At 35.7% G+C, this 25,606-nt stretch overlaps 1 protein-coding gene across 9 annotated transcripts in view; it reads right to left on the bottom strand.

Annotated features, from left to right (window-relative positions):
* Positions 1 to 25,606, bottom strand: part of cyc (basic helix-loop-helix ARNT-like protein cyc) — a 542,159-nt gene that overhangs the window by 57,154 nt on the left and 459,399 nt on the right. For 4 of the 9 annotated variants that reach the window (XM_069828068.1, XM_069828070.1, XM_069828073.1 and 1 more), the window contains 2 exons: positions 25,470 to 25,584; positions 8,816 to 8,947 (listed from right to left, as the gene is read on the bottom strand). In XM_069828068.1, coding sequence (XP_069684169.1) covers positions 8,816 to 8,947; positions 25,470 to 25,558 — 221 coding nt within the window. In that variant the 5' untranslated portion in view covers positions 25,559 to 25,584. Of the gene's footprint in view, positions 1 to 8,815; positions 8,948 to 25,469; positions 25,605 to 25,606 lie in introns of all 9 variants that reach the window. The other 5 variants (XM_069828076.1, XM_069828072.1, XM_069828074.1 and 2 more) reach the window with 2 other exon arrangements.

Raw genomic sequence — 25,606 nt, forward strand, 5'->3', positions numbered from 1 at the left:
TGTAAAAAATCGTGCTTCTGTATGTTCAACAATTACATATTTCTTATAACATCTTTTTCATTTCATTAATTGATTTTATATGTAAAAAAATCGTGCTTCTGTATTTTCAACAATGTTATGTTATTAGTTACTCTGCAACAAGGTTTATGTTACGTTACATGTGCTGTGATAAATCTCACTCGAAACATCAAGCCAGCAGACGACTGAGAACTGTCGACAGTTTGCCAATCGAATCGAAGCGAGTTCGAGTGCACCCGAACGTTTTCGAAAGTTCGCGCAGCTTTCCGTGGCAAGCTCTTCTTGCGTCTCCTCTATCGATTATTCTCGGATATGCAATCGAAAGACAACTAGCGAAACGTCACGGAGGCTGGAAATCCAATACTGTCGCAGAAGGTTATGTTCTGTTACTGTAATAATTGGCGTTAATTGTAAATAATATTCAAATCAATTCAATTTGTCATCTCGTTTTTCAATGTCTAAATCAATTTCCAGGTTATATCAAGATTAATGTTTATTTTACTCTCTAGGTTATATCAAGGTCAATGACATTTGTTTCTCGGAAAAAAATCAATACTTTCGCGTCTGCGCACATCTCACAATTTACGAGATATTGCACAAGGTCAGTTCCGCTCCCCAGTCAGATAAGAATAAACATCAATACTTCTGAATAATTTCAAGTTGGAAATATGGTCGAGCATAAAAAGTCGTATGAAACTTGCCTATAATGGTAATTAAGACGCTCGTATGAAAATTATGAAACGAGCGCAAGCGAGTTTCATAAACATACTCGCGTCTTAATTACTACCATTATAGGCTCGTTGCATAATGTACTATTATTTAACACTTATACCACATTTACATTCTGTCTACAATAGACAATAAGTAAATAATATAAAAGAAGATGACATGAGCGGATATGTTATCCCATGACAACACTCCAAAAGAAAAATAACAATGTTTCAAATAGCTGTATTAAAAATGAATGGAAGGTCAAGAGCATTGGTCCTTTTAAGTCTTCTTATTGTTTGACTATTATCCAGCAAATTTAATGCATGATGATTGGGATGTTGATTTAATCAGTGCAAGTATTTTTTGCTGAACTTAGAGATTTCTTCTTTCACAGTTGAAATGTTTAGGTCACGATGAATGACGTCATTACGGACATACCATGGTGCAGTGACAATGGAACGTAAAGTTTTAGGCTGATACCTCTGCAGTATTTCAATGTTTGAGTTGCTAGCAGTTCCCCACAGTTGGATGCCGTATGTCCAGATTGGTTTTAGTATGACTTTATAAACAAGAAGTTTATTTTCTAATGACAGTTTTTATTTAGGTCCTAATAACCAATAGATTTTTGATGTTTTAAAATTTAATTCTTTACAATGAGATTTTATGTGTTCAATATCGACATTTATATTCTAAGCTGGAATGAGAGTTGCATGGGAAAAAAGTACGAGAGATGCATTTGGACTACTACGAACAATCGGGGAAATACCTAAAGAAAAATAAACAATTGTGTGTAGGATTTGTGCACCTAGAGAAGGCTTTTGACAAAGTGGATTAAAATAAAATTACGGTCACATGAAAATGTAGGCACTGCTATAATCTTATAGAATTTGAACTGAATTTTGCTTTGACGTTAATAGGTGATTAGCTTTTAACATGGATGAGACATCAACTAAAACGCATGACGTTAATTAAGGGATATCCTTCTCCCTAGACGATGTTTTCACCAGCGCTACGGAGCTTTGCCTATTCTCCCATGTAATCTTAGGAAGGGCCCCTTTTAAGCATTACTCCCAGGGTTAGAGGGAAGTGGCAAAGCTCTTGAGCCCTCAATAAGAAATGAGTAATAACAGTAAAATTAACCTATTTCAGATCAAATGCTAAGCTGACTGACAGCCTGTCTTACAAAGAGGGGAAAGACATAAGCATGTTGTTTAGTTTTAATGTTTAACAATGATCTCATTCCTTAATCAGAAACTTCACACTTTCATTAGTTACAGATATGGCGATGTCATAATAATTTTATTATTTCTGTTAAACAGTAATTGGGCTCTTCGAGTAAATATTACAGGGTGTTCGCGTAAGTTTCTTAAAAACTCCGAGGAGTGGTAGAAAATGTAGCAAGAAACAACCTTTACAACGAACCTAAAGTAAATTCGAATCCGCATCAATAATTTGGGACTTAGTTTAAATAAGTAAATAAATAAATAAATAATTAAATACATAAATACATACATAAATAAATAAATAAATAAATCAGTAAGTAAATAAATAAATAAATAAATAAATAAATAAACTAAATAAATCAATTAATTAAATAAATAAATAAATAAAATTAATAAATTAAATAAATAAATAAAATTAATAAATTAAATTAAATAAATAAAATAAATAAATAAATAAATAAATATAATGAAATAAATAAATAAATAAAATATATTAAATAAATAAATTGATTAATTAAATAAAATAAACTACTAAGATTTAAAATCATCCGTCCTCAAGTGAGGTTGACCACAGGGATCCGGAATTAACAAACATAAAAGATAATGGGAAATGAAACGGGCAAAATATGGATTAGATTTGTACATTAAAACAAAAATTTACGAGTTAATATATAGATGATAGTGTAAAATTTGAAGAGAGGCCTTCAGAATTTCCATTACGATCTTCTGAACCTCATAAAACGGAATTTTAAAGGATTTAAGAATATTACATGTAAATTTTGGTAAACAACCCCTCGCTCCAAATAGTAAGCCTGCAACATCCCAATTGTAAAGCGAAATGCCATATTTTTCACTGAGGTATGGAAGACAGGGTACATATTTAGCTCGCTTGTCATCATTAATCTCCAGTGCTTGATTTGTGTCTCGTTCAAAGCAAATCGTAGGGTCTAAGACCATCGCTTTCTTGGTTCTTCTATTGATGGCAATTATATCGACTCTTCTATGAGAATCATCTTCAGACACGCAATGAATCTCCTCATGTACTTCCCATCCTCTGTTTCTTAGCAGGTTGGCAATTGCTGTACGGGCACGATGGTGTCTGTTGTTACGCATAAATAAATTAAATAAGTAAAATAAATAAATAAATAAATAAATAAATAAATAAATAAATAAATAAATAAACAAACAAAAACTCTATGTAGCTCTATTGCAACGCTACTGACATTACAAAGCAAATTTAAACGCCTGGAATTCACACAACTGTTTTTACATACTTTCGTGAATTGTTGCATAACTACAGACGTCCTTAGTAAAAATTAATTTAGGTTTACTTGTTAAGCACGCCATTAGGAGGACAAACGTAAAGGATTCGTGTTTAATTTTCTCTTGAGTAGCAGTTCACAAATCAAGATTTGCCGATATGCCGATTGTTTATGGGGTTTAACAGTACAATATCTTCATCATAAAATATTTGCGGTTCAGTTCGAACCAGAACTCCGGGATTTCAGAAAGCATTACTGTCTTGTAACAGAAGAACAACGCACGAGTCCTATAGCTCGTTCCAAAGGTGCAGCTCATAGCACACTTCATCCTAAATATCCACAAAGAGTTCAGGTATTCAGTCGCCGAGTTCTTGAGCTCCACGTACAAATGATGGTTGCGAATAAACCTTTTCCTTTAATTTTATTGTGCACAGATGAGGACTGTGTTATCACAGACGGAATATTTGTGGAATTGTGCAGCCTGCTACGACAGTTTAACCGCTAATAGTGAATAGTGGTTTTGCGTAACATGTGAGCTAGCTGTGGGTATCAGACTTTTTTTGCAATGAGCATTGTCTGGGCTTCTGGATAAGTAGCCTACAGCTTGCTTTGTGTAAACGGATATGATTACAATACGCTCCTCCCTTCTGGACACCTCATGCTCTTTCCTCCTTATCTTTACATCTCCTTCTGCTCTTCCCTCCTCCTCTGTAATATCCTCTCACTTTCCTCTCTTATCTCTACACCTCTTTCCGCTTTTTCCTTCTCCTCTGTAACTTCCTCCCAATTTTCCTCCTCATCATTCTTCTCTGTATATCTCCTCCCGCATTCTCCTCTGTACACCTCATTCCTATTTCCCTCAATCTCCTCTGTATAACCCTACCGATTTTCTCTCTTTCTCCTCTACACACCTCTTCCCGTTTTTTTTGCTCATTCTTCTCTGCACACCTCCTCCCACTTTTTTTTACTCTCATTTGTACATCTCCTTTCGCTTTTTCCATTCTCGTCTGCACACCTCCTTCCCCTTCTTCCTCATTCACTTCGCACACCTCTTTCAGCTTTTTCCTCATTCACTTCGCACATCTCTTTCAGCTTTTTCCTCATTCACTTCTGCACACCTCTTTCAGCTTTTTCCTCATTCTCCTCTGCATACAAGCCTACCTCCAGCATTCTCCTCTGCACATCTCCTTCCGCTTTTTCCTCTTTCTCCCTTGTATATCTCCTTCAGCTTTTTCCTCCTCTGTACACATCCTCCAGCTTCTTCCTCATTCTTTTCTGAACATCTCCTCCAACTACATACCTCTTCCTGCTTTTTCTTCACTCTCCTCTGAACACATCCTCCAGTTTTTTCCTCATTCTCCTCTGTACATCTCCTCGTCTTCTTCCTCATTCTCCTCTGCACAACTCCGACTTTTTTTTCTCCTTCTCTCCAGTACATCTTCTCCGGCTTTTTCCTCATTCTCCTCTGTACACTTCCTTCCACCTTTTCCTCCTATGTAAATCTCCTCCGTCATTTCATCATTCTTCTCTGTACACTTTCTTCCGCATGTTCCTCCTCTGTAAACATCCTTCCGCTTTTACCTCAGTCTCCTATGTACACCTCCCACCCTTTTTTCAATCTCCTCTGTACATCTCCTCCGTCTCTTTCCTCATCCTCTTCTGTACAACTCTTCCGACTTTTTCCTCCTTCTCTCCTGTACATCTCCTCAGTCTTTTTCCTCATTCCCCTCTATACAACTCTTCCGACTTTTTTCTTCTTCTCTCCTGTATATTTCCTCCGACTTTTTTTCCTCCTTCTCTCCTGTACATCTCCTCAGTATTTTTCCTCATTCTCCTCTACACAACTCTTCCGACTTTTTTCTTCTTGTCTCCTGTACATCTCCTCGGACTTTTTTTTTCTCCTTCTCTCCTGTACATCTCCTCAGTCTTTTTCCTCATTCTCCTCTATACAACTCTTCTGACTTTTTTCTTCTTCTCTCCTGTACATCTCCTCCGACTTTTTTTTCCTCCTTCTCTCCTGTACATCTCCTCAGTCTTTTTCCTCATTCTCCTCTGCACAACTCATTCGACTTCTTGCTCCTTCTCTCCTGTACATCTCCTCAGTCTTTTTCCTCATTCTCCTCTATACAACTCTTCTGACTTTTTTCTTCTTCTCTCCTGTACATCTCCTCCGACTTTTTTTTCCCCCTTCTCTCCTGTACATCTCCTCAGTCTTTTTCTTCATTCTCCTCTGCACAACTCATCCGACTTTTTCCTCCTCTCCTGTACATCTCCTCAGTCTTTTTCCTCATTCTCCTCTATACAACTCTTCTGACTTTTTTCTTCTTCTCTCCTGTACATCTCCTCCGACTTTTTTTCCTCCTTCTCTCCTGTACATCTCCTCCGTCTTTTTCCTCATTCTCCTCTGCACAACTGATCCGACTTTTTCCTCCTTCTCTCCTCTACATCTCCTCAGTCTTTTTCCTCATTCTCCTCTATACAACTCTTCCGACTTTTTTCTTCTTCTCTCCTGTACATCAACTCCGACTTTTTTCCTCCTTCTCTCCTGTACATCTCCTAAATCTTTTTCCTCATTCTCCTCTATACAACTCTTCTGACTTTTTTCTTCTTCTCTCCTGTACATTTCCTCCCACTTTTTTTCCTCCTTCTCTTCTGTACATCTCCTCAGTCTTTTTCCTCATTCTCCTCTGCACAACTCATCCGACTTTTTCCTCCTTCTCTCCTGTACATCTCCTCAGTCTTTTTCCTCATTCTCCTCTATACAACTCTTCTGACTTTTTTCTTCTTCTCTCCTGTACATTTCCTCCCACTTTTTTTCCTCCTTCTCTTCTGTACATCTCCTCAGTCTTTTTCCTCATTCTCCTCTGCAACTCATCCGACTTTTTCCTCCTTCTCTCCTGTACATCTCCTCAGTCTTTTTCCTCATTCTCCTCTATACAACTCTTCTGACTTTTTTCTCCATCTCTCCTGTATATCTCCGACTTTTTTTCCTCCTTCTCTCCTGTACATCTCCTCAGTCTTTTTCCTCATTCTCCTCTGCACAACTCATCCGACTTTTTCCTCCTTCTCTCCTGTACATTTCCTCCGTCTTTTTCCTCATTGTACTCTATAAAACTCTTCTGACTTTTTTCTTCTTCTCTCCTGTACATCTCCTCCGATTTTTTTTCTCCTTCTTTCCTGTACATCTCCTCAGTCTTTTTCCTCATTCTCCTCTGCACAACTCATCCGACTTTTTCCTCCTTCTCTGCTGTACATCTCCTCCGCCTTTTTCCTCATTCTCCTCTATACAACTCTTCTGACTTTTTTCTTCTTCTCTCCTGTACATCTCCTCCGACTTTTTCCTCCTTCTCTCCTGTATATCTCCTCCGTCTTTTTTCTCATTCTTCTCTATACAACTCTTCTGACTTTTTTCTTCTTCTCTCCTGTACATCTCCTCCGTCTTTTTTTCTCCTTCTCTCCTGTACATCTCAGTTTTTTTCCAAATTCTCCTCTGCACAACTGATCCGACTTTTTCCTCCTTCTCTCCTGTACATCTCCCCAGTCTTTTTCCTCATTCTCCTCTATACAACTCTTCTGACTTTTTTCTTCTTCTCTCCTGTACATCTCCTCCGACTTTTTTTCTCCTTCTCTCCTGTACATCTCCTCAGTCTTTTTCCTCATTCTCCTCTATACAACTCTTCTGACTTTTTTCTTCTCTCTCCTGTACATCTCCTCCGACTTTTTTTCCTCCTTCTCTCCTGTACATCTCCTCAGTCTTTTTCCTCATTCTCCTCTGCACAATTCATCCGACTTTTTCCTCCTTCTGTCCTGTACATCTCCTCAGTCTTTTTCCTCATTCTCCTCTATACAACTCTTCTGACTTTTTTCTTCTTCTCTCCTGTACATCTCCTCCGACTTTTTTTCCTCCTTCTCTCCTGTACATCTCCTCCGTCTTTTTCCTCATTCTCCTCTGCACAACTCATCCCACTTTTTCCTCCTTCTCTCCTGTACATCTCCTCAGTCTTTTTCCTCATTCTCCACTATAGAACTCTTCTGACTTTTTTCTTCTTCTCTCCTGTACATCTCCTCCGACTTTTTTCCCTCCTTCTCTCCTGTACATCTCCTCAGTCTTTTTCCTCATTCTCCTCTATACAACTCTTCTGACTTTTTTCTTCTTCTCTCCTGTACATCTCCTCCGACTTTTTTTTCTCCTTCTCTCCTGTACATCTCTTCAGTCTTTTTCCTCATTCTCCTCTGCACAACTCATACGACTTTTTCCTCCTTCTCTCCTGTACATCTCCTCCGTCTTTTTCCTCATTCTCCTCTATACAACTCTTCTGACTTTTTTATTCTTCTCTTCTGTACATCTCCTCCGACTTTTTTTCTCCTTCTCTCCTGTACATCTCCTCAGTATTTTTCCTCATTCTCCTCTGCACAACTCATCCGATTTTTTCCTCCTTCTCTCCTCTACATCTCCTCCGTCTTTTTCCTCATTCTCCTCTATACAACTCTTCTGATCTTTTTCTTCTTCTCTCCTGTACATCTCCTCCGACTTTTTTTTCTCCTTCTCTCCTGTACATCTCCTCAGTCTTTTTCCTCATTCTCCTCTGCACAACTCATCCGACTTTTTCCTCCTCTCCTGTACATCTCCGTCTTTTTTTTTTTCATTCTCCTGTGTGCACTTCCTTCCGCCTTTTCCTCCTAAGTAAATCTCATCCGTCATTTTATCATTCTCCTCTGTACACTTTCTCCTGCATTTTCCTCCTCTATACACATCCTTTCGCTTTTACCTCAGTCTCCTATGTACACCTCCCACTTTTTCCTCACTCTCCTCTGTACACCTCCTCCAGCTTTCTTCTCCTAGTTTAATGTTCCTTTTTTACCCCTGCTTTGCCACCTTTTTTCTTGTTTTCTCTTTCCTCTTTTTCATTCTTTCCTTTCTGCTTTTCCTGTTTCTTTAGCATTCCTTACCCTTTTTACTCCTTTTGCGTTCCTTCCTCCTTTCTGTTCTTTCATCTTCTACCTTAATTCCTTCATCTATTTTTCCTTCTATCTGGTTTCCTTCCTGATTTCTTGAACCAGCTCACTTTCTATCCCATTTTCTTTCTCCTGCTCTTCCTCTTCCCATTTTCCTTTTGCATTTCTTATCTATCAACATTTTTTAAAACTCATTCTGAAATCGTCTACTCTGTCTCTTTCTTCTACTCGTAATGATCATACATTTTCAACAATATCTGACCAACACATTTTGCCTGCCGCCGTCTATCAAGAACAGTGTTCATTTACTTTCTGTATATCTACAACAGGTTCATTTACGTGCTGTATAATATTATGATCTACAACACGGACCTCGCAGCTTCAATTTCCTCGCAAAGAAAGCCTTGCTAAGGATTTTATCATCCTTGGCTCGGTTTTAACCCATGAACCATAGATTCATTGGCTAGCAGGGTGACCACATGGTAAAAATGGGAAAAGGGAACAAGAGGGCAAGGAAGAGAAGAACGGTAGGTGCACAACAACAGAGAAAAAAAGCCTGGTCATGGAAAGGGTTGATAATTAGTTTTTCGTTTAAAATAACATTGTCCTGAAGTGGCATTCCCTCCAAAGTTCCCAACTGCCTACCTGTACGAGTTCTTGCGTTTCCGTGTCAGCTCTCTCGTGCTGTCCACGGGTTGCTGCAGTTCCATGGCCGTGCCGCTAGATGGCGTCGGAGTCGGACCGCCTCCGAGGTACATGGATGTGGAACAGGAACTTCTGAAAATGAAATAAATTTATTTGTAAAAATATGCACTACTATGGAAAGAATACAAGGGAGGTACTTCGTGTATCCTGACAATGAGGAGGAAATATTGAAGCAAATACAAGAGGAAAAGGTTTTCCAATATCTTAAATGGAACACATACTGTAGTAATACGAAGTCGTTAATATTTTGTACACAAAAGTGAAGCGTGTGAAATCTTCAACATTGTTCATGGTTATGAAGTGCGGCTTCTTATGTCCTCTAAATGGCATCTAATGTTACTTGGCCTAAATTATATGAAGCGAAGTGCGAGAAAACGCAAAAGTTAATATAGGGGAGAGTCTGGTAGTATCGGACATCGGGTAGTATCGGGCTGTGCGTTTCTTTCATCTACCACCATATGGTAGTACCTGAATGACATGGTTACGTTTCTCTATGCGACATCACAGAAACGTAACCATGTCAATCAGGTACTATCATCGTGTGGTAGATGAAAGAAACTCACTGTCCGATATTACCTGATGTCCGATACTACCCGACTCTTTCCTATTACTGAAAACTCCAAATAGTTCCAGTTTCTATCTGTCTTTTCTACCTAGGTATTTATCAAACTATAGGCCTATTGTAGTAACTTCAGTTGTTGTAAACCTATTCATTTTTTTCGCTGGTAGACCGATGCTTCTTTTCCAATCGGTACATAATCGACAAACAGTTTTGTGTACTCTCCCACCAAATAAGCTGATATTAATCAACAACGTCTAGTAAGCTTTGGACTCCTAAGTTATTTCTAATTGTGTCATCTGATGTGATCTAATCGGGTCACACCTGCTACGTTTCCCTTAACTCCCATTTCTGAAGTGTGTAGTCGAATTCTATCTTATCCGTCATGGTATTGCCGGTATTGCCATAGTATTATACAGTTTGATCCGTGTCTTTTCTAGTAAAAAAGTGTGAAAATATACAAGGTGTTACATTCGAAATAAGAAATTTAAATTAATATCATTTCCGGTTACGCTGGATATGGTATTTAAATAACCTTTTAAATAAATTTGTATGTGTATCTTGTTACGGAGATTATCTACGAGTAATAGACTTTTCTCTCTGCGCAAGCAACATTTACAATATGAAAGTTCCAATGTAAATTTGTCTTCATGTTATAATATATACTGTAGATCATCATCATCATCATCATCATCATCATCATCATCATCATCGTCCTTGCAGGTATTAGGCCTAATGGTCTGTTACGATCTCCGTCCGTCTTTTCAGGGGACGTCCCAAAGATCGTCTTCCATGTGGTATATAGCGGAGAATTTGTCTCGGGAGTCTGCAACGGTCCATACTATTGAGGTGGTTAAGCCATTTTTTTCTATAGTGGTTGAGATGTTCATAGATAGGTGTAATTTTCAATTCTTTTTTGTAGATTATATTTCTGGAATGAAAGGTAAGCTATTATGTCTCTTAGCCTGCTGATTCAGTATGACTTATCCGTACATATAAAAACATTGTTAGCCCAGTTAAGCACTTTCCTACACTAACGGTGTATACGTGTATAATGTGCGTAAGTACAAGATAAGATTGGTAGTAATCGAAGTACAGCAAAAATTCGAAATACTATAATCTCTTTCTCTTCGAAATCTTGAACTCTTCTATTCCTTCGTACCTGTCGTCTCGCTTCACTTACCTTTCTTCCCACCACAATCTGAACACACGCTCTCGACAGAAACAATACTAATACCCGGTTTCTGGTACACCACAGTTAACTCTCAGTTACTTAACTGCTCTTATACATTTAACAGCACTGATAACTTTCATGAGTTTCCGGAAAGTTAAATGTAGATTTATCAGCGCTTGTAACTAACATTTGAGGTAACTTCAAGTTCAGTATCTATTGTCGTCCATAGATGTCTCCACTAGTATTTTGTTGGTGATTTTTTTAGTTATTTATAGCTACTTTTGTTTGCAGAAGTTTTCGGCAGTAATATGGCTGATAGGTACACAGTGAGCTCTGTACAAGTAGGTCTAAGGCATTTTAATTAAAGAACCGTGTGATAAACGATAGTGCACTTGTACACTTCCATCTCAATCATAACATGATTAAAAAAGCAATAATTGTTGGTATTTGGCGTGATCATCGATGTAAATAATACTAGTGAAGAGAGAGCTAGATGTAACTTCCAGTGGCGTAGCGTCAATGCAAGCTAAAAAGCTTAGCTTCCCCAGTTAATAATAATTTCATAATAAACCTGCAGTTTATGGAGAAAATTATTTATTAATTTTAATAGAATTTATATTTACGCGTTAAATATTGTGATGCGGCAGCTCAGGATGATTTGTGATGCAGCAGTAAACAAGAAGCCTGCACACACCAGCTTCCAAGCAAACTGGTTTCTTCTGTGTAATCCACCCCGCAGATTTTCCACCCCTTTCTAATTAAGCTACCCTAGTCGCAAGGCTCGCAAGAAGCTAGCTTTAACATTTAAAATAAGTAGTTTCCGAGTTATCCCTTTTCGTCAGTTGTGTTCAGTTGAAGTGTTAGTGTGCATTGTGGCTGATATAATAAATAATGAGTGAAATAACAGTTCCTGACACTAATTTACTTGATTTTTTTTTTAGAACAATTGTGTTATCAAGACTGACTTACGAACAAAAGTGTGATTTAAAAAACAAATGACCGACTCCCTTGCTGTGAATGAAGGACACAACCAAAAGACAGACGCATACTTACGTAATGATACTAATATTGTGATTTCTCTAAGTATGACAGGGAGTGAGCTAATGTTATACGTATACGTTTCTATTTGTTACGAGATATGTGTAAACCGTGAAATCATATTTTACTACGTATCATTTGAGGTCATGCCTTATTAGTGTTACTTACGATGTTCCAACCAATCTTCGACTGCTGACTTGAAATCGACTACTATTTATTTTAAGACTGTATTTTTGTAATACGTTTTCTCATATTGCATAAAAGACAACTTGAGTTAGCTTCCCCTGCTCAAAATTTCATGCTACGCCACTGGTAACTTCTGCTTCAAAACTGCAACCATATTCAGCTGTGGTGGCTATGGCAGCCATACTGATAAACATGTCAAAATATTTTACATTCACCTATATGAATGTTTTCATGTATTCAAATCGATTTTTCAGGGTACGAAATACCATTGGCATTGATAGAAGACCTAAGAATAAAATATTCCTCGACTGACGACATAGAATCTTTAGTTGATGACGAAAATTAAACTTGGGATGTTCAAAATTGTCTTTACAAACACACATTATTATCCTAATATGTCATAGGAAGTAAAACATTTACCGTAAGTTACGTAAATACAACGCCAAATTAAAAAAAAACTATACAGATAATATAATAGGTAAATCAATTTATTGTGATCTATATTATTATTTAATATCAGTTATTATAGTTTACAAAACAGTAATGCAGTAGCGTCGCATGTCGGTATTTGTTCGAATCAGTACTAACAGCCAGGTAACTACAGACCGAGGTATAGTTACCAGTTGAAGGACAGATAACTGTAAAGATGACGATAACTGTTGCTTCGGAAACTCATTTTAAATATATAAGCACGTTAAATCATAGATAACTCTGTATTTACAGGTAACTGTCTTTTCAGAAACTGGGTATAACAATACAATCCCATCGCACCTCCTCATATTCATCCTCTTTCACAATAGCCCTGCTAAGACTCTGGAATTCGCTACCTGCTAGCATCAGGGACTGTCGAAATAAAATTGAATTCAAACGCAAACTTACTAGGCAATTGGTCAGTAATTTAGACTCGTTCAGACATGGTTTCTTGTAAATAGTTCTCTTAATCTAGCACAAAATATTTCAATATCCGGTAATTTCATCACTATACAACTTTGTTATTCTAGGTTTAATTTGTAATTCAGTAAATACAAAAATATTCTTTGTTCTCAACTTCTATGATAAATTGTCTAGCTTTCATTAGTCAGATAATCTTTTCGTATTTTGATTTTTATTGTAATTGGAATTGTAAATTTAATATTCATTATAATTTATTCTTCATACTAGCCGTACCCGTGCGCTCCGCTGCACCTGTTAGAAATAAATATAAAGTAATTACGTAATTAAAATAGGACGTTTGATCCAGGGAACATTCGTGTTTGTTAGAAGGATAAATCGTTTAATATGTTACTTAATTGAAATTGTATTTAAATAATTAAATTGCGATCATTTTGGTCCAGAGAGCACTCATTTGGTGCAATGACAATTCCTTTAACATGTTTCTTATTTGTTATTACACGCAACTATAGTTTAATGAAGATTGACATATCATTTAGTTTTAATGTGTAAACTTTATATTACTTGCTATATGGTTCCATTGAATTATGGTAATAACTTAATTTTAACCCTTGTTTTCTACGTCTTCAGTAAATGGCGCTTGGCCCACTATGGTTCTGAAACCTCCAAATAACTTAAATAGTGATACAGCATAAACAGTGATATGTAATTATATTTCTTTCTTTCGAAAATGTAAGAATTCACGATCTCCTATGTACCATTGCCATGGAATGAATAAATGTGTTTTTTCTTCCTACTCAAAAATTTTATATTTTGCAAATGGGAATTACTGCAGGAACAACAACGCTACAATCTGAGGCGGCGGTGAAAACGTATTATATTATTATTTTAAAAGTCTATCAGACCTACCAAATTTTGCATAGAATAAAACTTATCGGAAATCATTTTTAAAGAAACTTTTGTTATGTAACATTTTTCACAAAAAAACAATAATAAGCGAGATATTTCGATTTAATTCAGGCCCCGTTAAATGAAGTATTTTGAATGCCATATAGCCTAAAATCTAAATTCCAACGAACTTAACTTATATTTCAATTTTCATCGAAATCCGTTCAGCCATTATCGCGTGAAAAGGTAACAAATAGACAGACAGACATACAAACAAAAATTTCAAAAAAGCGATTTTCGGTCTCAGAATGAATAATTAAACATGTTAACACCAATTATTTTTGGAAAAGGGAAAATTACCAGAAAATTTTCGGCTACATATTTATTATTATATTATATTATATTATATTATATTATATAAAAAGTGCGTTGATAACGGATGTACTCCGATAAGAAAGTTTTTAATTTGTTGTGGGGGCTCTTGAATCTCAGAAGCAACAACCTTTACAACAGCGCAACATAATCTGCTTGGCTCATTACCCAATTATTTTTGCATTGCATTTATTGCATATATAGTCTATTTTATGTATTTTAACACGATTCGATTGAGCATAGTTAAAATTTGAATTATAAAATAATGGACTGCTAAGCTAACGTACTATTACTGCATACTAAATCAATACACTCTCGTTGTTCATTAATTCTCTGAGATTAAAATGAGTGTGTACATAAATATTATTTTAAGAAATACAGAAAACGAATGTACAAAAAAGCCTATCAAATTTTCTGTGCATAGGAATAGTTTAATAGCTTTCGATTTTTGTTGCCCAAGGCCCCTTATAGACGAAGTCATTTGTTATTTCATTGCACCGTCTTAGATGGCGTTATTTTAATTTTAAAACTCATTTGTCTCATTAAATATCAGTCCTATCAAAATTTTGTAAAGAATAAAACTTATCGGAAATCATTTTTAAAGAAACGTTTGTTATGTAACATTTTTTCACAAAAATCAATAATAAGCGAGATATTTCGATTTATTTAATTCAGGCCCCCTTATAACCCTCTTTTTAAATAAAGTATTTTGAATGGTATATAGCCTAAAATCTAAGTTACAACGAACTTAATTTATATTCCAATTTTCATATAAATCGGTTCAGCCACTATCGCGTGAAAAGGTAACAAACATACAGACAGACATACAAACAAAAATTTCAAAAATGCGATTTTCGGTTTCAGGGTGGTTAATTATATATGTTAGGACCAATTATTTTTGGAAAATCGAAAATTACCAGAAAAATTTCGGCTACAGATTTATTATTAGTATAGATTATAGTTGTAATCCACTGGTAGAGGGGCAGAGAAGACCTGACGGCTTTATCTCTACCAGGTTAAGTAAATAAATGCTACTAAAATACTAAACACCACTTCAATGAATTTTCCAGTTAAACTAAAGAATTTGTAATCCCCTTCCATGTCGTCATAAAGCGCAATATTGAATAATTTAATTTGTACGAAGCCAGTATTACGAGAAGTACGCTAGAATAAATGAAAATGTCCCTTCGTAAAAATATAACCGATTACACGAATTCATGTTCTGAATTTTCCTTTAACTCTTCAAATACATTCATTCATTTCATTCATAGTTTTCTGCCCAAGGATAGGTCTTTCACTGCAAACCCAGCATTCTCCAATCTTTCCTATTTTCTGCCTTTCTCTTGGTCTCCGCATATATCTTAATGACGTCTATCATCTGATATCTTCTTTAGACTGCACACTCTTCTCCCCTTCACCATTCCTTCCAATGCATCCTTTAATATACAGTTTCTTCTCAGCCAGTGGCCCAACCAACTCCTCTTCCTCTTCCTGATCAGTTTCAGCATCATTCTTCCTTCACCCACTCTTTTCAACACAGCTTCATTTATTATTCTGTCTGTCCACTTCACACGTTCCATTCTTATCCATATCCACATTTCAAATCATATTTACAGTTTTTCTTGGAAGAAATTAATGCGATAGCTTCCGGTTGCTTTACGCACCTCAAATATATATACATATTGTAGTTTAATTTAATGAGCGGGGTTGTTCACGTTTGCCCCTTAAAAAGATTTTCTCGCCTAGGTCCATGTCTCAGATGTCCCATTTCTGTCACAAATGGGATTATAGCAATCAAACACAGGTATGCATCTACATTGAGCTTTTATGTTTCGCCTATGTGCTGTAGAAGATTAGATATGCCGCTAGAAGATAATATTTTATTTGTTGCATGCAGAAAACCTTGGCGAGGAAATGGCTGATCATAAATTAACAGTTCTTTTACTGTCGTACGTACTACTACAGCATGAACTTCTCAGCTTTCATTCTCCGTAATATTCCGATTGAAAAACCTTCTGCACTATGACCACTGATGTATACAAAATGGAAGTGATATAATCCTGCACATTGAAAGGAGGGTTAGATTACATATAAATAAGCAAACAAATTATTATACGCTTTGAGATTGTTATTGTTTACTCAACTATCCGAAGACAGGTCTGAACCTCGCAAGTCATACCAACAAGGCACCACTTGCGAGGCAACTAAGCCAGGAGATAATGGGGTAGGGTGGCCAGTTCCTTTCCCCCTCCATTGCATACATTGCCGACTAGCTACATTTACACTAGTCAGACTACAGATGCATACAAACAATTGTTATTCCTCTGACACATATCGTCAAGTGAGATGTACCGCCTGACAATAGATGTATACATAATTAGATTCAGAATTTTAAGACGAATAAAAAAACGTAAAAATATACAGAATGTTCCATTTTAAATAAGAAAGTTAATGCCAAACCGGATTATGAAAGTTTTGTTATACAAATAACAATAATTCAAGTATATAAGGTATATATATATATATATATATATATATATATATATATATATTCATTGTTGTTTCCTTGTTAAACAAAAGACTATCAATTCAATTTTAAATAGTAGAAATATGATCCGAACAAATGTAACATTTTAAAATTCCGTTTCAGAACGAAAAGTAAAAAAAATAATAAGAATATTGTAAGTCTGCTTATTATTATTATTATTATTATTATTATTATTATTATTATTATTATTATTATTATTATCACCGTCATCAGCAGGCTTCGAGATTTTGGACCCGATACAATAAGTTTACTGTGCATGCACTATAGGTTGTTGACTCGCTGCAGGTAGAGATGTGTTGAGGTAACAACATTAATATTTAGAGTGGAGTACGGTAGTATGGGGAAACACACATATGTACATTCTGAAAGTAAATATACATTACACAATGATAATGTCAAAAGAATGTGAAAAGCATTTATTCTCCTGTCTTTTATAAGCATTTGTGTTTAATTATACACAGTGTTAATGGTGGAAATAAGCATGTAGCAATTTTAATTTTTCCATTTATCCTATTGGTCGTCTTTAGGAAGTGCAGTTACAGTACCGAATTGCAATGTTCCAAGGTACATTTTCAGTGTCTCAAACATAAATCTTATTCGGTTATCTGCCAAAGTTTGTACCGTAGAAAGCTACGCTCTACGTCGCATGACGTGCTAGGAGCAAAACGAAAAAACCTAACATCATTGCAGTCTCTAAGAGATAGTCCTTTATTCTCGGGTGACTCTATGTCCACTAATTTGGTGTTTATGTTACACAATGTTCCATATTCGTTATTTTTACATATAATTGATTTCCACTTCTGTTTTACACGTTCAGCAACCGGTGTACTTGATGTCTCATTAATTCTCTGCATCATTTTCTAAATTAATTTGAGGGCTTCCGGCATCTCTTACTCTGACTTCTCCAACCGTGTAATAGTTTCAGACACAGTTTGTATGAAAACCAAATTATTCGTCAGAACCTTCAAATCCAGAGCGTTTTCCTTTGCGTATTTGTTGGCATTCATGCTACAGTACCCCCACCCACTGTACGCTTTACCACTATACTCAGTACGCCGTTATGCGGATTTCCCACTGAACTGCTCTATTGGGTCCGAAGTCTCGAAGCCTGATCATCAGTATTACTCGACCAAGGTCAGTGGAGTCCTGCAGCCCGGAGCGCCACTTGTACTTCTCCTGCGTTCGTATAGCGACATCGCGATAGTTCACATTACGTCCGCGTCTCCACTCGCCTCGGACGAGTTATACTAAGAAACTTCTCAAAGCAAACAGATTATATCAATCAAATGAAAATATGATCTATTAGTTGGGTTAGTTTTCCTCGCAAAAAAATTATTTCAAAGCAGTCTAAGTAAAATGACAGTGCAAAAAGTAATTAGGTACGTACGTTGAGAAACACCCATCAATGTCCTATTACAGTACATGCTTAGAATAAGTTATTTCTAAAATATGTTTGGAATTTACAATATACGTTTAAACTTTGAACGTGAATATCTCAGAATAATCCAAATGTCTCTTAGCCTAGTTTACCTCTAAGCCCCTCAATTATTGAAGGGTTCAGAACCATAGAGGGCCAAGCGCCATTTACTAAAACCGTAGAAAACAAGGGTTGAAATGAAGTTATTACTATAATTCAATGGAAACATATATCAAGTAATATAAAGTATACACATTAAAACTCAATGATATGTCAATCTTCATTAAACTATAGTATTCTCTTAACTTTAACCATTGCTTTCTCCATTTTTAATAAATGGCGCTTGGCCCACTATGGCTTTGAACCCTTCAATTGTTCTTCCTCTGACAAATATCGTCAAATGAGATGTAGTGTCTGATAATATATGAACATATCAGCCAGAACCTCAATCAGAGGTAATCTCTCAGATATTCCTTTCAAAAAAGTAATGAGAAGCCCATGGTACTCCGAAGTATATTTTTTTTCTGTGCAGAATTTCATCCCAGATTTCCTCTACTGGAAACTTACATAGAAACAGACATAGTAAAAATAATCAGCAAGAAGTTTACGTCTTCCTGTGGACAGGTCGTGCATTAAAATGTAAAACAGGGAAATCACGCGATTGAAACAAACATTCACTACAGAACCAAGCTTATTTGTGAAAATATTTATGAATCAGACAGAAATCAATATATCGAAGTCTGTTGATCTTGAAGAATGGAGACTTCTGTGGTCAAATGACATCTAGCGGCTGGAACACTAAGGAAGCCTAAGCGTCTTAAAAATAACGGTGTTATTATAAAATCCCAACGAATAGAGCACATCTTTGTGGGATAAGCACTTTAAATTGTCCTTTTAATTTTTTATTTTGATTGTTGTTTGTTTTAAAATACTGGTAACTATTTCAAGTTTATTAAAATTGTATTTTTGTAGGTTTCATTTAATTTCTAATAAAAATGTTTTAGTTTTAAAATAATTGTCGTTTAAAGTTTATTAAATTGCTTTTTTTAGGTTTTATTTAATTGTTATTTCAAATTTTTATTTTAAAATAACTTTCGTTTTAAGTTCATTAAAATTGTATTTTTGTAGGTTTTATTATTTTCTTTATTTGGGAGTTTTAAAATAGACTATCTTATTTAGTTTATTAATTTTTGGTGGGTTTTATTTAATTTTTATTTTAAATCTTGATGAATGAATTTTTATTTTTATTATGGTGGAATCAGTAAATGTTGATTATGATAATAGTGAATATTTCATCTGATATATTTCTTATTTTACTTCAATCTTTACTCGTGTTATTTCCCCAAACACTCAAATGGCCGCACTATTCAACTCCCTATGAATCAAAGACAGGCAAAACCTCATTCAGGCCTGTCCATAACTGTTCACCTTCGGTGAATGGACTTACGCACGATACCGCTCGACTCCAGTAAACCTTTCCTCATAAGCAGGCAGGCAGTGTGGTTGCACGTGACTCCCAAACAGTCCTAATAGTGACCCGAAAGGACTGTTGGGTTCCGCCGACATGCGCCAGACTGTGCTGCTTTCTGGTCCATGATAAATATCAACCAAGTCTCATCCAAACCCGAAAGGAAGCATACAGATATAGACAAACTATTGAAAACTTAATTTATCATCTTCTGAAACGTATTAAATACAAAGAAAACTATTTCTCGACAGCATAATATTCATTAAATGCCAACAGTTATTATAAATTACTTACACTTTCCTTTTCAACATAGTAATATAAATGTAATGCAAACTCTTCAAACTTTAAGCTTCATGAATAAAATGAAATCTATCCCTCAGAAGTTAAATAGAAAATCAATATTCCGAAGAAAGAAAAACTTTTTTACATTTTACAGGTCTTCATGAGGTTTTAATTGTTGATAAGGGAAAAGTTAAAATGGAATATTTCCTATAATAGTTGTTGATATTCATAATAATTGTTACCAATGTATTTTCAACATCTTTACTTTTCTTTCCCTTCCCTTCCTTTCCATTCCCCTTCCCTATTCTTTCTCCTTTCCTTTCCTTTCATTCCACTTTCCTTTCCTTTTCTCTCCCCTTCTTCTTCTTCTTCTTCTTCTTCTATGGCGCGTCGGCCCTTTTTCGGGTCATGGCCACCCCAGTTGCACTCCACCACACTTGTCGATCCTGTGCTGCGACTCTCCAATTCCGGATTTTGAGAATTTGTAGTACATCCTGACATACATCATCTTCCCATCTGTTACGTGGTTCATTTTTGTTGGTTAGATGTATGCCAAGATATTTAAATTCCTTCACTATCTCTACTTTGGATCCTTCCGGAACGTTTCTCTCCCCTTACCTTTCCTTTTCTTTCCTCTTTCTCTTCCTTTTCCCTTTCATTTCCCATCCCTTCCCCTCCTCTCCTCCCTTCTCCTTTCCTGTTTTTTAACCAGTCACAAGTTAAGAAATGTTACTATTTTGTGGAGTCAGATACACAGATTTTCTGAAGTGACTAATGTGGTGTTAAGCCAAAAGTCGATATGTCCAAAAATAAAACAATTGGACGTATCAACGTTTGGCTTAACATAACGAACTTAGATTTCAAACCAGTACTGTTTCCTGAAACCATGATATCTGAACACAAGTCACTCTACAATAAGAACATACAGGCAGGGTTTCTCGGGTCCCGCCTGGACTGAGCTTATAAAACAGGGGCTGAATGGACCAGTCCTAAATTTTAACCTGCTCTGCAGCTGCGCCGGAACCCAAGCCTGCCGGCAGGCGTTACGGGCGTGAGCATTGTCTGCTTTGCCGGTGTTTACTATCAAAGGGATAGCGTGTGCATCTGCAGTGAAAGGTGCAGCAAGCAACGCGCTTGAGGTTGTTGCGACCTTCACATGCCGCCTCTCTTCGCAGGCAAAACCCAATTAAGAACAAAGTACTTTTTCCACACAAAAGTAATTATAGAATGCTCAGGAAATATATTTCCAATGACAGAAATATTGCCGTTAACATTCCATACAATTTCCGCATATTAACATACAGTTTAACTAGTGTGAAACAGAGGATTCTCGATTCAAAATTCGGTGAGCAGATGGACTTTTGGAGACTATTTCGTTTATATGACGTCATTCCATTTTCGACCAATGAAGTGTAATGAAATTTTGAATTCCAACCACTCACAGTCACACTTTGCGATAATTTTTGTAGCTAGAATTATCGCTATTAATTTATCGCATGGTCGTTCTTTTGTTTAGTCGTTGTCGCCAACTGTTTCCCCGTAAATTGATGATCATGAATACATTAAGATGCAACTACACGGTTAAACTGTTCTTTCAACTTCAAAGCAATGAATGCAAGATTGATATTTAATATTAATTAATATATTTACGCAGTGAAGACGACGTTCAAAACAGCATCATGCATCTTAATTGAACGTACCTTTTAAACTTAATTCTTTCAATATTCTTCCCAGATTGCACGCATACGCGATTGGAATATTGAACTGTGTAGATGCAGCTTTAGTTCCGTTACACACTACAGCGAGAATGCGTTTGTCGAGCTATAAAAATGCTTTCGTGTAGCAGTGATTGTAAGTAACGGTCGAAATAAGGCACAGCTGACATTGGTCCTGCCCCCACAGGCAACTTAACCTATAATTCTAGCCTATAAAATTTGTATTTTGTGAATGAATTAAACAATTAATAGAAAGTCAGATATTCAAATTTATGTAACATCGCCGCATATCAAACCCAAAGACCTTGCATACTAATAATGTCTTTGATCAAACTGCCTTCCGTATGGCGTAATAAAATTCGTGTTTTAATTAGGCCTATCTATACAGAGATGGCTTCACTGTGTAGCAATATGTCTCGCTGTGAATACATAAGCATTGGTATATAGCTGTCCCCACTGTTACTGTTAAATTAAATTATGATTTCAGTCGATAATGAAAATCTATTTATGTTATAATAATGAGAAAAAAAGTGCAGTACATGAAATTAACATTGTTAAACCTGTATTTCGCTTTTCGCAATTGGCATTACTGAATAATAACATCGAATTTCTTTATTGCAGTAATCGATATTCATCTCGCTTCGCTCGTGGATTTATCGGCAAATCTCAGACCTCTCGTGACATTACTACAGATAAAAATGGTGTGAGCGAAGATATTTCCCATTATTCACAATATAGAAAGCATTGGGTAAAGAGAGTGGTAGGCTTACAAATACTGGGGACATCAAGATAGCCTATTCCTGGATACGTTTTACATGCGAAGTAAATATGTAGGCGCACCTATCATTCATAAAATTGCAGCTCTATGAGAACGAGATAATTTCGATGGTAAAACATGTTTTCAGTTCCTCGTAATATTCTTTCATAGCAATTTAGATATCGGCTTCAATCCAGACAAAAGAAGACTAATCTCAGAGGAAATGAATTTGGGGAGGCACACACACATTTTGAAAAATACAGTTACTATAATTATAACGTAGTTACCCAGTGAAAACTGTAAGGTTTACAGGCCTATATATGTGTGTACATACAGGATGATTCACGAGGATTTATCGTCCCTTACGGAGCTAATTTCTGAAGACACTCTGAGCAAAAAATGTCACATAAATATTTGTCCTGATCTCAATATTTTCAGAGTTACACTAATTTGAAATTGTTTGTAAAATATCATTATTCTTGAGTCTTAAGGTTAAAAGAATATTACAGATAAGAATAAACTATTTAGGAGTATAATTTCTTTAATTAGCTAATATTCTGAAGCCAAAAATGTGTTGTGAATTCCATAGTTGCTTCGTAGAGATTTTTTTTTTTTTTTTTTTCGATTTTTAACTACAAAATTACATTTTTATTACCCATTTATCACAACAATTTATTGTTACAAATCACGCCACTCTTGTAAATTCTTCAAGACAGTACATTAGGATGTAAAATTAAACTGTAAAGAATCAAGTTCCTAAAGTCGTATGATTTGTAACAATTTTTGTGATAAGTGTGTAAGAATGATGCCATTTTTAGTTAAAAATTTAAAAAGAAAATCTGTACAAAGCAACTGACAACACATTTTTAGCTTCAGAACACCAGTCAATTAAAAAAAAATGAGACTTCTGAATAGTTCATTCTCAATTTGTAACATTCTTTTATCCTTAAAACTAAAGAAAAAAGGTATTTTACAAACAAATTCAAATTAGTGTAATTATGAAAATATTGAGATTAGGACAAATGTTTATATGACATTTTTTCCTCAGAATGTCTTCGGAAATAATCTCCGTAAGTGGCGGTAAATCCTCGTGAATCACCCTGTATATGCAGAATGTCCCAATTATCCTGATCACCCAAAATAACTTTGTACGCAAGCACCAAATGAAAAATTATTTCATACAAAAGGAGTACAACTGAATGGGGGAAATAATACTGATCGGGAGGCAACCTTGTAGCGTTATTTATTAATGAGATACGAGTACTAATATTGCTTTTTTTTAATTAAACTGTGTATTTCCTATTCAATATTTCAATTAAGCTCGTCAAGACCTTTTAAAAAATGTATCACAGTGAGCCTTTCTGATAAATGAACGTTAATAAACCGGAACATTATTTGATGTCTTGACGACATGATTCTCATGCATAGTATGAATTGGTTTGACTTTCAGTTAGTGTGGTTTTATTCCGCTGAACCTGATCACTGAATGAGTGGTCTGTGCTACATTTGGTTTCATGTGTTTACTGTCAACCAAAGCTACGTGGAGTGGGTTATGCGATCAGGTATCCACAATATAGGCTTACTACATATTGTTTACACCAGTTATGTCAATGCAAGCGCATTTTTCTGACCTTGACGTCGTGAGCGGACATCAAGCGCTAGGTATGGAAGAAGGAAGGACTATGTATATGAATAAGCAACCTGTTGGATTAAAAAAACAGTGGTATACAAACTTCAAACGGAACGTGAAATTTTATGTCGTAATTTTTATATGGCTTCCTTCTGTTCGACAATATATAATTATAGTGTCTGTAAAACAAAAGTACTGACAGTAATTTCTTAATATTGGAGTTGTATTTGAAACATTAATAACATAATAAAGAATTAAGAAGGAATATTCACATAAATTCCATAGTAGTACAACTATACTGTACTAAGTGAATGAAACACATCATTCATAAAGAAAGTGATATTCCAAAGAAAGAGACTAAGTATGACATAATTAATTGGAATTGATATTGGTGGTATATTTAGCCTTATAAACGTAATAAATAAACTAATCAAAACAATATTATAGTATAAAGCAAAGTATATGTAGGTATATGTTTTAAATGTAACTAATATTACATAACAAAATTCTAATCGCATTATGCTTTTAAGATGGTATTGGTGCGCAACTTCCTATCATCAGAATATTAAATTATTTTCTTGAATTCGGCTGAAGCTATAGAGCTGACGTTTTACCAACACATGGGCACATACCTTCTGTTTATGATGTAACAGTAGTTGCTTTGTTAATTGAATTCCTTACAAACATTCTCCATGCGAATATTTTCAAAATTTTCAAAATACTATCTTCAGTAATACGTATTTACCATATATATATATATATATATATATATTAAATTTACGAAAACATTGTTTCAGAACCTGTAAGGCTACTAAATAAACATATCTGAAAATTTTACTTTTCTGTAAAAAAAGTTAAGAAAATATTCCTTTTGAATAAAAAGCAAACTTGTGAAAAATGAGCATTAAAATGCATTCTTATAATGCATTTATACTTCTCAGACAAATCTAAACATTAACATGGATACAGTTTTAATAAGTTTTCTTCCCATTATCCATTGAATCAGTGCTGGCCATCCCTGTATGCAGCTCGACCAAGCGGCATATACTACCTCTTTCGTCTGTCTCTTTCCTTTCCGTTGTAAAGCGCTCAGGCTCTTCTAAGCTCTAAAGCGCGCGCTTGCGTCTATGAGCATCAGTTGACATGACTGGCTTGCACCAAATTAAAGTATCTTTCCTTCCTCTACAAACATAGTGCATTTTCAATATATAGTGAACAGTTTTTTCGAACTAGTTGCAAGTATGTACTGCATGGTTGTTCATTGTAACGCTAACGACTTCAATGTCGCCGAGGGATACGAAAACTTGTGAGGTATGTATCCTACTTCATTTTCCACCGTCACTAGATTGTACTATTAACAGTAGAATATAACGAAGCACATTGACGTCGTTGTTTACATTCACAGTATGTCTGTCTACTAACTCTATAGTCAAGTTGTGCGTACATTGCTTGATAAAGTGTTCCGGATCCTAAGCCTGATCATCACATAATGAGAGGAGAGAGTTGCTGCTTGTGAATGCCTAATTCTGCTCCATTAATTCTCCTCACAACAGAAATAACAAACAGGACAACTCTAATTTTTTTTTTAGATTAGATCAAATTCCCAATGTAAGTGCAAATATAAAAACCTGTGTATCGTAAGAGTGTAAGTGCAATGTCATTTACTTACTTATTGCTACTGACAGACGAGTGTTCTGAACGGGCATTACGGAGTCGCCTGGGAGAGGAATGGACTATGTTGCGCCACCGAATCATCATGCAAGGGGACGAGAGATTTCCAGGACCTGAGGGCGAGAATATTCAACT

This window comes from Periplaneta americana, chromosome 6 (assembly GCF_040183065.1).
Source record: "Periplaneta americana isolate PAMFEO1 chromosome 6, P.americana_PAMFEO1_priV1, whole genome shotgun sequence".
Lineage (NCBI taxonomy): Eukaryota > Metazoa > Arthropoda > Insecta > Blattodea > Blattidae > Periplaneta > Periplaneta americana.